The sequence below is a fragment of the Copadichromis virginalis genome, linkage group LG13 (genome assembly GCF_057382275.1).
Source record: "Copadichromis virginalis isolate Kocher_CV1m ecotype Utaka linkage group LG13, C_Virginalis_male_GT1.1, whole genome shotgun sequence".
Lineage (NCBI taxonomy): Eukaryota > Metazoa > Chordata > Actinopteri > Cichliformes > Cichlidae > Copadichromis > Copadichromis virginalis.
The window spans coordinates 22122221-22138496 of NC_140630.1; the positions used below are offsets into that span (position 1 = coordinate 22122221).

At 40.5% G+C, this 16276-nt stretch overlaps 1 protein-coding gene across 1 annotated transcript in view; it reads left to right on the forward strand.

Moving 5' to 3' along the window:
* itga9 (integrin, alpha 9) overlaps nucleotides 1-15492 on the forward strand; it is a 49494-nt gene extending 34002 nt beyond the window's left edge. Inside the window, exons 17-28 of the mRNA XM_085478016.1 lie at nucleotides 781-857; nucleotides 1266-1413; nucleotides 4958-5044; nucleotides 5228-5307; nucleotides 5403-5486; nucleotides 5920-6028; nucleotides 6121-6228; nucleotides 7452-7577; nucleotides 7740-7859; nucleotides 7943-8038; nucleotides 10957-11076; nucleotides 12970-15492. Coding sequence (XP_085334142.1) covers nucleotides 781-857; nucleotides 1266-1413; nucleotides 4958-5044; nucleotides 5228-5307; nucleotides 5403-5486; nucleotides 5920-6028; nucleotides 6121-6228; nucleotides 7452-7577; nucleotides 7740-7859; nucleotides 7943-8038; nucleotides 10957-11076; nucleotides 12970-13068 — 1254 coding nt within the window. The 3' untranslated portion in view covers nucleotides 13069-15492. The remainder of the gene's footprint in view (nucleotides 1-780; nucleotides 858-1265; nucleotides 1414-4957; nucleotides 5045-5227; nucleotides 5308-5402; nucleotides 5487-5919; nucleotides 6029-6120; nucleotides 6229-7451; nucleotides 7578-7739; nucleotides 7860-7942; nucleotides 8039-10956; nucleotides 11077-12969) is intronic.
* Nucleotides 15493-16276: the final 784 nt, after the last annotated feature.

Here is a 16276-nt window from a genome sequence, read left to right on the forward strand (position 1 = left end):
AAAAAAGAAAGCCGATCCCATCATTAAAGTAAATTGCAGGAAATACAGGATTTGTCATTCTTAAAATCAAATCTTGTGTAACAGTACGATAAATATGTTCAGACTAAATCCACATTCACTGTAATTTTCATTCTATTTTCACAAATTACACAAATACAGTGAAATGTTACTTATAAGATGTTCTGTCTATTTAAGTGTGCCTTGCTCTTATTGTAAAAGGTTGACAGTTAATTCCTACCAGCTCAATTTATGATATATTTCATTTCCTGACTAAAAGTGACCCCCGCCAAACCTGATATTAAAAGACAGAAGTGTCTTCCTGCAAACCACAGTAGGAACGAAGGAAATGGCTCCAATGTGGGGTTGTAATGATTTGGTGTTGGTTACCAGCTTATTATTGCCTGTGTTAGCTTTTCTTGAGTGGAGTCCAAAAAGACTGATTCATTTATTTTCTTTGTGAGCACCTCTAACCTGGACCACATGTGTTTCCCCCGGTGTATGCACTTCTTGAAAGAGCGAGGCAGTTGCATTTCAGCATCTACAGAATCCGTTTGATCTGAAACTCATCTACTTTGCATCAGACTTTAACGCTCGACTTAAATTTCCCTTCATGATTTAAACCAAAGCCCATCCTCTGACTAATTAAGGGAAAGATAGCTTTGTGGATGCAAAACTACTGGACAGCTCACACAGCAAAGCAACACCGCCCCCTGAATGTGGAGTCGGTGTGTTCAGGGCATGAGGTCATCTGAACTGTGTACTGTACTGTTTCCTTTTCAGACTTGGTTTGAGAAGAACTGCCTGTCAGACGACTGTGCCGCGGACCTGAGGCTTCATGGGAAACTGTTGCTTTCTGGGTAAAAACATTTTACTTCGTAGCTCAGATTCATTCTTTTCTTCCAGTACTAAGGAAGCAAGCTGACATCATGGGCCATGAGGGTGTGGGTAGTGGAACTCTGACGCATGCTTGGAGAGGATCCATAGGTTTTTTTTTTCCATAGTTAGGGAGTTCCCTTTCCATTATTATCTATCTCCTGTTCTCTCCTCAACAGTTTATGTCTGTCATCCTAACAACTCATTTGTCTGCATATATTCTTTGTTGTGCTCCAAAAACAAACAGCTATTCTCCTGCAGGTGCACTTCTCTTTGTACACTAAAAACTTCAAAGAAAAATGCAGGCTACTTAATACAAAGCTGTACTTACTGCTCTTCAAGTGATTGTTTTTAATTGCTGAAGTACGCTGTTTACTCTGTGCACCCACCAGCTTGCATAGCAAACCCCATCTGGCCCTTGGAGGAGTGAAGAACGTCTCTCTGAACCTGACCATCTCCAACGCTGGCGATGACGCCTATGACACAAACATCTACTTGAACTTCTCCAGGGAAGTTTTCTACATCAACTTCTGGCAGAAGGTCTGTGATTCTTGAAGTATCTGCTATTTATTTACTCTGGTTCACATATTTATATCTAAAATCTGACAGTTTGTTTTTTTGCTTTAGTAACGTACAAGCGAAGCTGAGGCCGTAATGATTTACAAAACCATATTTTGCACACACGTGTTAGATGGATGGCCTTGGTGTTCTGCTGTGATGTACATTTTCCCGAGGAATGTTTATTTAAAAAGACTATATGGTTATATGTCAGGAACACAGTCTAAACAGTGGGAAAGCCAGATCTGCGTGACGACTGGGGAGCTTAAAGCTTTGCCCGAGCTGTGTAGGTAGACGTGAAGATGAAAGCATAAAAACCCAGAGAGCCCCAGCAGGAGGAGCAGCAGCAGCTGTCCCGTGTCAGGGGGCAGCTCCTCTGGCTGAGCTGTCAAACGCTCCTCTGACTCATTTAAGACAGACACACCATGTCATCAACAAATGAGCTGTATGCATGGGAACAAGGCACAACACACATTTGTATTTCCACAAGCTTGACTTATTCTTACTCTCGCAGGGCCACATTTAATTAGATATATGTGGATTATTCCTGACCTTCATGGGGATGGGGAATAATCAGACCTGCTCCTCATATAGACTTCTAATGATTTTAGCATTCTGTCGCTGTTAAAGAAATATCTACCCACTGCCATCCCACATTAAACCTGAGAGATTTTCCTTGCCGATTGATTTCACAGTGTCCACCTCTGCCTCTGCTCACGTCCTTTTGCACACTTGTTGTCACAAAGGCTGCTTGTAGCTGAGCGTGACGCCACGTCAGATGGTGCACTTTGACAGCATTCATCAGGAAGGAGTTTCTGTGCCCCCCCCACCCCCACCCCCCCACCCCAAAAAGAAAAAAAAACGGACCTTGTGCTTATCTTCAGTTGGATGGTTTGTTTCATCCCTGTGATGGATGAGGCCATTACGGTAAAAGATACAACCTGTGGCAGGATTTGAAACCCCCGACAATGGCAAAATTGAATTTAAACAGAATATACGCTGCAGGCAAATATTAGAAAAACACTGAGTGTGTTTCGGTTTCAAAGTTAATGTAATGAAAGCGACTGACTTTAAGTGTCAGATTACCAGCAGCCCCAGAGCCTCATTTTGTTCAGGAACCTGATAAGTCAAAGTTCTCTGCTGCACAAAGGGAGCAGGAAGCGAACAGTATGTGCAGGTGACAACGAGGCCGGTGAGAAGATTTACCGCTGTATGCGCTTTCACACACTTCTAATTACTACTGGAGAAGTCTGAGGTGATGATGTGACCCCTTTCTGGTGAAGTAAAGGTCAGCTCCTAACCCTCCCTTTAGGCTTTTTCTCCAGTGAGCAAAGCGTGAACTTGTACTCCCCTCATATTTAAGAGTGGAGTGGGTTATGGCTCTGTTGTTCTTGCAACACAAGCTGTCAGAAAACTGTGGAGCTGAATTGGTTTCAGGAGCTCTGCTGGCTTCTGTTTTGTTTTGTTTTTCTTTTTTTATTGAAATATTTTAAGGAGTCAGTTTTAGCTGGACCTGTGACAAATGTCTCGTGTCTTTGTATTTTTCAGAGGACTCGGCTACATTTTTAACTTACTAATTTTTTACTTACTTTACAAAAAGCCTTGCACACAAAGCAGAACTACATCTGAAATTGTGATTTGTTAGATTAAACTACTACATTGAGATTAGACTGGGTGCCAATTATGGGTTTGTGTAGAATAAGATTTGGAAACGGTACATCGTAATATAACCAAAGAATGATCAAAGCTGTCCGCATGTGTAAATGAAAAGCTGCAGTTGTAGAGTTTGGAAGTAAAATTTAAACATGATGGGTTAATTAAAATGTAATCAAAATCATTGTTTCATGTAAGCAGTAATATGGGAATACACCAAGAGTTTGCTGTTTTAATATAAACCACTCTACATAATTACTGCTTTTACCTTTAACACTTCAAGTTCAGTTCGTTCATTTATTTTGAATGCACACATTTGTCATTCTGAGAGTTATGACCGCTTTCATTAAAGGAAAGGATCTGAATGCTTCTGCCATGGTGGGTTTCGGCTTATTTAACAGTTGGACCAAGTCAGCTTTGTGGTGAAAAGCCCAGAAGTTCCAGCAAAGAAATGTGTGAATTTCAGTGGACCCTCAGACCCAAGAATATATGAATCACCGATTTTCTTGGCAGTGAAGTGACACTTTACACATGCTGTGAAAGCAGAGGTACTGTAGCTCTTCATCTTCGTACCTGAGTGGAAAGCAAAAAGTAGGTGATGACACTGGTGTGGAAAAAGTAAACCAATATAAATCCAGTTGTCTAAATACCAAAGAAGACATGAAGAGACACGCAGAACATGCAGGACACAGGCCTCCTGTGTATTGTCATCCACATTGATGAACTGCACCAGTAGATGCTTCAGCTGACACTAAAGCAGGGTAAACAGTCCTGGTGATGTTTAATGACCCTACCATTTGCAAGAACTCCAGCATGTATGTGTTGCTGACAGAGAAAGAGAAGAGAATTGAAAATATGTCCGAATGCTCTGTTCTCTCTCAAGGGCTGCCAGGTGGGTGATGGGTAAACAGGCTGACTTTCCCAATCCTGCCCAGCCCCACGGGACAGGCAGTGTTTGCACAGCAGCACGGAGGAATACAGGAAGTAGAGGAAATTCCATCATTGGCAGTTATGCTGGGGTCCTCATCCCCAGTTGCCCGGGGTCACCGTAGTCTCAATCGCAGAGCACAGCGCTGCTTATTTAAGCTGACTTAATGAAGATGTAGGGCACGACCACACCCTGGGCTGCTACTAAGAACTGCTGAATAAGGGGTAATGGGATGATACCGTGGATGGATTTCTACACTTTAATATGTCAGCACAGGCAACCCTCACACTTCTTTCCTTTGTCATATTTGGAAAAGTGTTATAAACACAGACTCTAACTGGACAACAGCCCGTGCATGCAGATGCTTTGTATGACTTACCCAAAGCCTCTTTTCCAGGAGCGCTAGGCTGTCTCTTTTTTTAGATTTATAATTGTGAAGCATCTCTGCCCTCTTTCATTCTCCCAGCACATGAGCTCAGCTGACAGCCTCTCGGTGAACTCTCGCTAAAGGAATTCTTACTCCTCGTAAGGGTCAAGGCCTGAGTGTTTATACAGCGCAGCCGGTGAAGCTCTATATTGTTTAGACAAGCTTCCAAACACGCAGCCTGGACATTTTCCAATTACCCACCCGCTAAGATGTGTGTGCCATCACTGCTTTGTGCATTCTTTGTTTAACCTAATCTTGAGTCGGTTTGTTTATATTTTTTAATAATAATCTTTGACTACACCCCAAATGCTGGCAGGTATGTCCACCAGTCGCCATTGTTTTAACATCAAAAGCTACTACCGATTTTTTTCCACTATCAGAACCAGTTGCTCTGCGTCTTGCCTAGTGCTCCTTCCTCGCTGTGTCTTTGGTCACCGTGAGTGTCACCCCCTCTGTCTCCAGTCAGTCTGTCTTTATCGCATCCACTGACTCTTTCTGTCTATCTTTCTTTTTTGCAGGAAGAGAAGGGTATTTCCTGTGAGCTTGTCGAGTTGGACTTCCTTCAGTGCCGAGTGGGATTTCCTTTCATGAGAGCGCAGACTAAGGTAGCTCAAACTAAGGTAGAATTAACTGCATGCAGTACTCGTGCTTTAACCTCCTCTGTAACCAGCCTCCTGCTGGGAATAGTTCAGTGTCAGACAGACAGACATACTTCATCGCATTAAAAAGCTTTTCATAGTTGAGAATATGACACCCCATATTATTCTGGGTTTTTTTTGTCTTTGCAGTATCATTTTGCAGTGATTTTTGACACGACTCGGCTCTCTGGAGAAGATGACACGTTGCAGTTCTTAGTTCAAGCAAAAAGGTGAGAAGCTCAAATATAACTGCAAATGTAAATATTGATCTACACAAATAATTGTAAGCGAAATATTCACTTTCACTGATCTTTGTTTCTTTTAGCGCCAATCCCGAGCACAATCTCAATGACAACTTTTTGGATATCTCCATCCCTCTGATTCACGAGACCGACACCACTATCACTGGGTAAGAACGAGACAAATATGAATTCCACAACAGTGTAGTCACTGTTTTGCAAAATGTAAAGCTATCTCAGCGACTTGAGCTGGTTGCCCATCAGTTGGCTCACAGGAAGCGAGGGAGTGTTTGTCAGTATGGAGGATATCAACTTGAAAAGCCTTATCTGCAAATGCTTTATCACAGCTCTGCTTCACAGAGGAGGGAGAGAGAGATGTAAAACAGCCCGAATCTGCCAGAACTCTGGCATCTGATAAGGCTGCTGTCTTTAATGTGAAGGGAGGCTTAGAACAAAGCTGGACAAATATGTCTGCTGATAAAGGAAAAGCTTCTGTCGAGCAGAGCCCGACTCGAACCGAAAATTTTTATGGAACTTTTTAGAACATAATTTTGTCTCTTGTCATTTAAATAAATTATCTTTCGTCACCTTCCTGAACTGCAGTGTGATTACACCAACCTCCTTTGTGTATGGAAACTCCATTGAAGACTCACGCTTTGTCCAATTAGAAGACATGGACTGCAACTTTCAACCTCTCAATCTCACTTTTCAGGTACTATAGGAAGAGAATAGATACCAAAATATGTATTAAAATGCTTCTTTGTATATTTATCCGTCTTTTCTTTCTGTGTGATGTCTTTCCAGGCTATAAACAAGGGCCCCAGCAGGTTGCCTGGCTCCAGAGTGGACATCAGGATTCCCAACCGGCTGACTGGCAACGGAGCTGAGATGTTCCACATCATTGAAACACAGGTGGATGCCAGCAGCAGTCCATCTACATTATTCATCCAGACCAAATTGTTATTTATTAGTTTATTAACTTGCAGGAAGCCACATATTTAACTCATTTATCCAGCAAAAGCCTATCACTCTTGCTTGTTTTGCTCCTCATGGCACAGCTGTTTGTATCCACTCCAAAGCATTCTTTTATGTACTGAGAGCTGCTATACCTCTGGGTTTTTGTTCAGGACATGGGCAGTATGCTTAGTGTGGGGCACCACAGGACCAGTGAAAGTTGAAGCAAAAATGTTGACATTGCTATTGAAGCTGGCCGCCCATTTTGTTTCACAACATTTTGCATTTTGACAAAGAAACACAATACAGGAGTATTGTGTATATGTGTTATTTCAGGTTGAAATATTTTCTTAACCCTTGCACAAAGCTTTTCATACAGGTAGATCATGGGGGTGCTCAAACTATTAATTGTATTGACTGTGAATGGGCAGACAGAGTTGACTGTATCCCACCCTCCTACAGCCATCTGGAATCACTTTAGGGGACTCAGACGGCTTGCACAAAATGGGAGTGGGACACCTGAAGGGGCTGGCTACTACACCGTACCATCCCTTGCCTGGAACCACATATCATAAAGCTGTTAACAAAGCATGCAGCCTGTGGCACATCGGACAGTAGCGCAGTTATGTTTTATAGTCAGGTTTTCTTACATTTTACACACATTTCCATTTGTTCGTGATATATAAAAGCTTCAGGCTTTTGCAGTTTTTCTGCACAAAATCTCCCATCCTGCCAAACTTAGTGCAGCTGCTGGTGGAGCCTATGGCTCTTCATGCCAGCAAATGCAGCAGAAACACAGGACACTGGAAAATTCTGCAATAAAAGCTCAGACATGCTGGGTGGTACTCTAGCAGATCCCCACCTCTAGAGCTTCAGGTCCAGCTGAGGAGAGAGGAAAGGGGAAATGCTGTCTTGGGGCTGGGCATTAAACCAGACACCTCTAAATCACTCCATATGGGGAAAACAGTCTGGGAGGGGTTCCAACTTGTTCTTGGAAAGAACTTCCTGTGAGCCCTGGAGACTCCTAACAATAGCGAGATAGGTCCAGTTTAGGTGACAAAAGTACATGCGTCAACATTTTCGATGTCACTCCCAAACCTGTCTGCAGCATAAACTTGGCAAAAATGCTTTCTTTCTTCTGCACCCATGTCACACATGCCTGTTAAATAACTGTGCTTCAGGTGGCCAACGGTCGAGGGAACTGCACTCCTCATAGGAACCCAACACCATGCACCATCCCCCAGGACAAAGAGAGCATCTTTCACTCCATCTTTGCCTTCTTCACCAAATCAGGACGGAAAGTCTTGGTAAATATACAGCCCTCATGTTGCACTTTGACTTTTCAGAGGTCACTGAGAGTCACCCCCTATGAGGATTCTTGTTTTTATTTTCTTTTAGTCAGTGTAACATCTGTTTATCACACGTCCTTCTTTTTTCTCACTGCTTTTCAAATATCTTTTTTTTAACAGGATTGTGATCGGCCTGGAAGAGCCTGTATGACGATCTCCTGCAGCCTGGGTCCACAGTTAAAAGAAGAAGCTTTGAGCATAGATATAAAAGTTTTACTCAACACTGAAATCTTAAAGACGGTGAGGCTCAAGCCGTGAGGGTAATAAATTCATTCACAGGTTGCTGTGATTCTTAAAGCAGTCCATAATCTGTCCACCGACAGGATTCTTCCTCTGTGATCCAGTTCGTCACACGGGGCAACGTGCAAGTAAATGACAGGACAGTGGAGGTGCCGAATGGCCTGCCAGAGGACATTTCTGTGAGTATGCCATGAATTTACCCTCACTGTGTGACCATGTCAGTGAAGAATATCTAAAAACCTCTATATTAATCCAAAATTTGGCAAAAGCTCAGAAGGGAAAGCATGTCATCTACCAATCAGAAGGTTGTTGGCTACTCAAATTCGAAGTATCCTCGAGCAAGATACTGAAACCAGAGTTGCCCCCGATGCATCTATTGATGTGTGTGCACAGGAATCTTAGATAAAGACCTTAGGTATAGAAAAATGTGAATGTTTGAATAAGACTTGTTTAACCTTGTTTAAAAATGTAAAAAGAAAGCATTTTGAGCCATCAGAGTAGAAACATTTTTTACAAGTTCCAGTCCATTTACCATCTATAAACTTTAGCAAATTTCAGTGAACTGTTTGTGTCTTTGTCCGTGTTGTCTCACTTTGGATTAATAGCCGTCACACATTTCATCTTGCCAAAAGCGGCAGGCAGAACAGAACTGCTGCTGCTGACCTATGTGCTCAAAAGGAGTCACACAGGTCAGATGCTTATTGGAGATTCTACCCATCCAGAGGTTACAGGTGAAGGATTGTGTGCTTTCCCTGCAAAAATATATCAAAAAGCATGTTCATCTTTAGAAGCTCGGTCACAATTCCCTTGAATTGCTGATGTGCTCCAGATCTGTCACAAATGACATGAGTGCAGGGAACAGCTGGTCATTGTGGGTTTACTGTGTAGTGGTATTTCTATTAGCTGCTTTTGGGGGTCCCTTAGATGTGCACAAGGACAGACCCTCCCCCCATTGTTGTACGCTGAGTGATCAAATGGCCTAGCAGATCGGATTTGCTGATTGCGTTTAGCAACCAGCATGCTTGCAGTGGGATCCTGGAAAAGATTACAGCACTGATTGGGTTGCAGGCCTGCTGACCCTGAGCTCCAGTTGTGCTCGGAAAATTCAGACCTGGTATAAATGTCTCCAAGCCATGCTGCTCTTTCAGCACTTTGCAAGTGTGCTCATTCCAGTGAAACGTACTCCAGTGAATTTTAGTGAACATTTTTACCTTTTCCCTCAGGATCCCAGCTAGCTAGAGAACACGATGCAAATATAATTTGTGGTCCCAGGCTGTGCTGTTCACAGCAAGCCTTCTGGCTGTCAGCGAGACAACAAGCTTGACTTTTTTATCACCCGTGAAATAAAAACAAATCCACATAAATCCACATGTTGGTTTTTTTTTTTTTACTAAGAATGCACACATAAGGCTGTTAAAGCAAGAAAGTGTGCAACTTACAAATTTAGAAAATGAGGACAGCGGTAAATGAACTTCGCATTAAGGGACTGCCAAAGTTAAATTGAGAAACTCAGCGTCAGAGAGCAATGACCAGTAGAGGTTTAATCTTTTTTGTGCACGCAAACGCCTTGGCATGCATAACAACAGTTACATTCCAGAGCTTGGGGTAACGGGAACGTGTTAATGTGTGAAACTATTCAACAGAGAGATTGTTCTTCACTTGTCCACTTTGTTTTTTGGCTGGCTCACAGTTGGTGTTTCATGCCACATTTGTGTTTAAATCCCGTGCAACGCTGGACATTAAAGCCACAGCGTCCCTCGGTCGGCCTACTGTGTGTGAACACACAGTATTTGTCTTTGTTTGTGAACATTAGTAAGTAAATAAACCCATCGATTTTGCAATTGGGCAGTCTGCTGTTTTCCATTTAAAGCCAGAATGCTAATATTACAGCAGGCTTTGCTGTGATGCAGAGTAATGGAATATTTCACTCAGTCAAAACACTGTTAATACAGTGTAAATTTAACCTGTCAAGCTCAGTTTGTTGGACAAGGCTCCTGTAAAGAGATATCTAATAGCTTCAAATCAACTTTTGTCCAAAGTAGAAATATGGCCTTTTAAATGTAATGGTAATTGCTACAAATTCAAATAAACATTAGCACTGCTGCTAGAAAGGGAATCAAAAGAAGTGCAGTGTGTTTACTTAATTACAGTATATACAAAATTTGTCACTTAGGACCACTTCAAATGTTTTGTACTTAAGCCAGAGTGCACTGGTTCAAATAAGCATGAATTTGTTGTCAGTGACAGATTATCCAGCTGGTCAGCGTTCCTCCATGTCATGGGAAAAAGCTCAGATACCTCTAAATCACACCAGAACCAAGCTAAGAGTTGCCAAGGCTCCCTGAATAGCAATAACTCAGAATTAGCCAGTCTAAAAGCATGACACAAAATTCAAAAAGGGAGTAGATGATGCATTGTTTTTATCTGCTCTGATTAATAAGACAAATACTTGCTGATGCTTAACGTTACCATCATATATCAAAGTCACTATCTTAGTTTAGCTCGTTAGCATGGAAATGTTCCTTACAGGCTCATGTGAATCTTATCAGTTGTTTATGTTTGTTTGTTTGGGGTTTTTTGCTTACATTAAAAGTCTTGGGTTCATCACATCCTCAATAAATGTCATGGTTCTCCATCGTATGGTTATCAAAATAATTTAGTCTGGACCAAAGAGGACTGACTAACTGAGATGTACAAAAATGCTCACTTATGACTGCAGATATGTTTGAGAGCATCAGCTGTTACAAATTAATAAACCTGCTCATAATGTTTGTTCCATGTGGACCAAAGGTCACTCCATGAACCTAGAATCTAATTTAAGTCTGACTTGTGCTTCCTGTTTGTATAACCAATATCTATGTCCTGAAAAATGCCTTCGTACTAGTTTCCTGTTATTTGAAAGCATTTTTTTTTTTTTTTTTTTTTTTTGCTTTAAACATTGGTCCTTTGAATCAAACCATGGAACCAAAGCACTCTGAAATCAGATGTGTCTCTCTTGCTGCTTTGCACTGGATTGCATCATTAGCAGCACATGACTTAATGTACATTGTGTGTGTTGCATTTTAGTGTGACTCACTGTGATGTTGTTGTGTTTTAGCTGGTGTTTGAGGCTCTCCACAGTCAGGAGCCAAGGGGTTACGTAGTCGGCTGGATCATCGCCATCAGTTTGCTGGTGGGAATCCTCATCTTTTTGCTGTTAGCTGTGCTGCTTTGGAAGGTAAACCAACTCATAAACACAGATCGAGACTTTTCAGCTTACAGCACTGGTCACAACACTCCACTTGAATGCCAGCGCAGTATTGTCCACTCTGTATTGTCCATGAAAAGGACAAATCACACAGTGGACAATAATTAACACCACACCACTCACATGAAAGAAAAATCTAAAGAGGGGGGAATGGCAATTACACTGCTGTCCAGAGGCCCCTTTAGCAGAAAACTCCATTCCTTTTTCACTGCTTCATCTTTCACTGGGAATACCACAACTAAGCCTTGAAATGTTGAACCCCCACCCCCGATCCCCAGTTCCTCAGACCCAGCCAAAATAAACCCCACTTACAAGAGCGGCACATGTCCTGTATTGCTCTCTTCAGGAAATGCCTGAGGAGAGCACAGGTCTGTATCAATAAACTTCAGCAGCCAAATACAGATAAATGAATGGAGTCGTAGGGAGAGAGGCAGCAAGCCAGTGTGGCTGCTTTGATTAGATACACACCAAGAATCTACTGGTCTTACCACATTGTCATATCTCATACATACTACACTTGGTAAATGAATCTTATACTTTCATGAAATTTAAATGGGTAGTCAGTATTACATTCCTAAAGAAATGTTTCAGTAAGGTAAATGCTTGAGTTTTGTCAAACCTTGGTGGTGGTTTCATGTGGTTTTACTTACATTGCTGTTGGCCATATTTCAATCCATTATATTTGAAATAAATTGCACACCTCATAGATTCATTATTTTCCATCTGTTTCACTGTGGGAGAAAATATTAACTTGCACATTTCTGTAACTTAGATATATAATCCATCACAGTGAACTCAAGGTCTGAGTTGTTAGCTTAACAAAAATTATGTAATTTCTGTAAAAGTGCTGCTCAAAGAAAGAGCCGTTCTAAATAAATTGTCCAATTGGCCACCCATCCAATGACACTCCTGAGAGTTAGCCAGTGAATTGCATTGCTATTACGTAATATGTCAAACCAAATCCAGCAGATAAGCAAGACAATGGTGTTGCGCAAATCCTGATTTTCTAGCATTAAAAAAAGGCTGCTGCAGTTTGTCTCAGTGTCATGCGTCCACACTCACAAACCTCTCCTGCTACAGCCAAAATACTTTTTTTAGGGTGATACTGAAAAACAGCTGCAAAATAACTAGCTAGTGTTTAAAAAAAAAAAAGATTCCTGAAATGTATTCATAACAAATATATAACTGTTACTACCTTTTTAAAAAAAAGAGCAACACTGAGCAACACTTTGCGCTAAGCTAACAAATCAGCAGCGTGAGCTTAACGCAAAAACTAAAAACAAGAGGAAAAAGCTAACCTGACACTCGTCATGTCATCTAAAAGCAACTTTAAGACACATGTTTTTATTTATTTCATGTTAAAACTGAAATGTAAAATTGTATCTTAAGCAGGTATATTTCTTTCACAGGAGAATATAATACCTAGCTTAACGGCCTTAGCAGGTCAAAGTAGCAGGAAACGTATTTACAGTACAAAAATTAGTGTTATCTTCACACCTCTCTGCTCAGAGAGGAAGCAAGGGTATCAGATATGACAAAAATGTTATATTTGAGACATATTTGCCTGTACCAAAATATATGTACGTGATAAGCTAATATGGAGCGATAAAATCAGCTAGTGGTGTAACTCTAGGTCACAGCTATGAATTACCTATGTTATGTTTTGCTTGAAAAATGACAATCTCTGGAGAGAAAAGGTATATGCTAAAAAGTTCTGGTATGTGTCTGAAAATGTTATGCAGCAATGTAAAGTGAATGTGATCTGTAATTGCTGACTGAAATGAATATTTTCTTTTGCAAGTCAGATACAACCACAGATGCAGCTTATTAACTTAAATTCTTACTCCTCTCACTCTTTGACAGATGGGATTCTTCCGTCGACGTTACAGAGAGATCATTGAGGCTGAAAAGAACAGAAAGGACAGCGATGAAAGCTGGGACTGGATGGATAAGGACCACTGAGACTTACAACGGGAGTCCCAGAGGAGCCAGTGAGATTAGGGATTCGGTTGCGAAAGATCCAATAGCACAGGGTCTCTCAGCCCAGCCGCCCCCTGTGGCATTGGGCCCTTCAGTCTTCCATATGTGGAAGAGGAGAATATTCTCCATATTTTTTGGAGACTTAATATTTTTGGGGGGAGGAGGGAGGGAGTCCAGGAAACAGGCTTCTGAGGTGACAAGGTGGCTTGCCAGCGGACACTTGCTGTGGAATTCAGCTAATCTCAAAGGAGGTATCACCCAGCCAGCAGAGCAGAGCTGTTGATGGAGGCTCACATCCGTACAGGGATGTGGAGACGGCATGAATACTGGTGGACAAGAAAACCCTCAGGGCTGTGTTACATAGCAAATTTATTTTTATACATATACTTTAAGCCATATTGTGTAAAAGTGAGCTTTGAAAAGAGTTGGGGTTTTGAATGCCATTATAAACATACTATATCTACGGTATGTTTTCTTAAAAGCACTGATGTTTGATAAGAATGAATGCCTTGGCCCCTTAGATTTACTTTTTGTGCCAAAGATATGTCCAGTAGAGTACATGATTGGAATCATTTGTATATTCAGTTCATCCCAGATGCTGGGAGTGAAAGATTGTATCTTTTCTGTACTATTGCTGGCTGATGAAAATCTGTTTTACACATCTGATTGTCCATCCCCTCACATTTCTAATCAGCCAGAGCTAATTCTATGCTACAGTACCCGCACCCTGTCCCAACGCAATGCACTAGTGTTTCCATTTGTGACACACTGTGAGGGCTCTCTCTGTCTTCATGATGACCGCTTTTTTCATGTTTCCATTGTTAACCATGCCTAAAATGCAAAAGATGGTTAAAAGATCATTCCTTTTGTTCTGGTCTGGCTTTCAGCTGATTCGCTGGTAGATGATAATATACAAAAGCTATTATTTCATAGATTAAACTTAAATCTTTATTCTTTAAAATGTTTCAAAATACCATGAGTTTTGAAAGTGGAATGTATAGTCAAGCAAATCTGACGTAAAGCTGCTTTTGGTAGGAGCAAAAACTGCTCAGGTATGCAAGGAGACTTTTATAATGGACGGCCAAACCTCCCAGGCTCAAGTGAACATAGTTTAGCTGAATGTCTTGTAAATTCTCACTGAAATACAGCAGAAAAGGATTAACTATTGTTCTTGAAATACCTGATCACGATTTATTTCCAAAACCTTCTCAGACTTTACCGGAGCATTCCATTTTTAAGTTTACTGTTATGTTATCAGCCATTGGATTATAGTGTGAAATATGAGATACTGTTGCTCTACACAGCCAGATGAAAGACTGTCGTGGTATGAGTAATGCCCTAAAAATAGGTGAGAATATGCTGCACTCAATCACTACACATACAGTATACAAGCTCTTTGGGGCTCCTGGGAAAAGTTACTTTTAAGCCAGGGTTGAGGGATGTCAGTGCCCTGAAAAATCCGCCACCATATGAACCCACAGCTCCTCTCTGCTAAAACTTTTTTCCCCCCTGCAGGCTTGTCGGTTCTTTTAAATACTAGATTTAATTGTGATTGAAATAAGACATTAGCAAATTCAGTATTAAAGCTCCCCACAAATATATAAACAGTGAGAAAATTAAAATGTGGTAATATGGGAATCGCTGGTGCCTTGGTCCCCCTACTTCTGGCACCTGTTGCTCAGTACTCATAGGTCATACCCTACCCATTTTTGAACTTTGTTTTGATGTTAACTGCAAAGTTTTGTGTGTCTGTACTTTGCACATTTGCAACCCTATCTAGCTGAACAAACAGATAAATTCATGTAATCTTTAAAAAAAAAACCAAAAACTTCAATTATGCTCCAAAAAAAATTCAATTTAAGAGTCAAAAGCTTTAACAATCAGCATTGGGTGACAAGATTTACATTAAAATAGATATGCAGTATATAAGTATAAAGTACCTTTTGGTAATTTCTTTAGTAGACCAGTCAGATTTAAACGTGCAATGCCAAAGAACTAAAACTTTATCGTCACTTTATTGATCACTATGATTGCTTCGCTCTAAAATGTGCTGTATAGATCTTCTGACACCATTTACTTCCACTGGTAATACAGCGTATACTGTACACATCCACGCCTTCCCTCTGCATCTGTTAAACTGTTGCTATGTATTAATGCAGAGAAACCAACACTTGACTTTTTTTTTCTTTTTTTTTTTGGTAAAGTTTAACTGTGATGATTATACTTTGTTTTTATGTTTGTCACCTTTAATCGCATCGTTATTTGGGGTTTTGTTCTGAGTATACTACTGTCACTGAATATCATTTCCATTATAGTGTGCTGTACGTTTGATGTTTAAAATCATGTTCCAGCTGTATATTTATCTGTTGATGAATTTTAGAATGAAGTCTCTTGTTATCAACGTGGCTCCAGTGTTTGCTGCTTATTTGTGGTGAATGGTGCTCTCTGCTGGCAGCTTTTCTTCAGTCGCACCAAACAAAATTCAACAATGGGGAAAAACACAAAACTGCTTGTTCAGGTTTTTAGAAAATGCTATTTGGGGGGAAATACTGTTAAAAATATATTTTAATAAACTTTTCACTGATCATTTACACTAAGTACATTTATAAGTAGATGTTCTTAGATTATTAGAGCTGAAATAACAACCAGTCCACAGAAAATGACCATTCTGATCAGCTAAAAATCCCCAAAATGGCAAATATATATTTATATTTTGATCTTGTGTCATTGGGAATTAAATATCATTGATTTTTTTGTTCTTTTGGGCTACAAAACTTTATCTTTATTTTAAAGGGCTACAGTGGATTCGTTGGGTGCTGATGACTTTTTATACAAATGTATTGATACAGTATGATGGTGTAATATCATGAGTTTTAGAAAAGACTACCATTTAACCTGAAAGTATAAAAAAAATCCAAATTAGCTCATATCTTAAGCACTGAAAATAACGTGAATGCATTTTAAAGGAACCCTGGTCAGAAACAACATGTTATGTACAATATTCAATGTTCTAATGTCCTCTTTCTATTTTGCTAAGAGTTTTCCCATATCTTCTTGAAGATCCTAATAATTTGCTACTATACTTTCACTGACCATGTGCCAGAAAACTGTAAAAATCTCTTTAAAAGTTCAACCACACCTGTGATGAAGTGTCACATAAACAATACTGGCTCTTCAATACCATATAGTA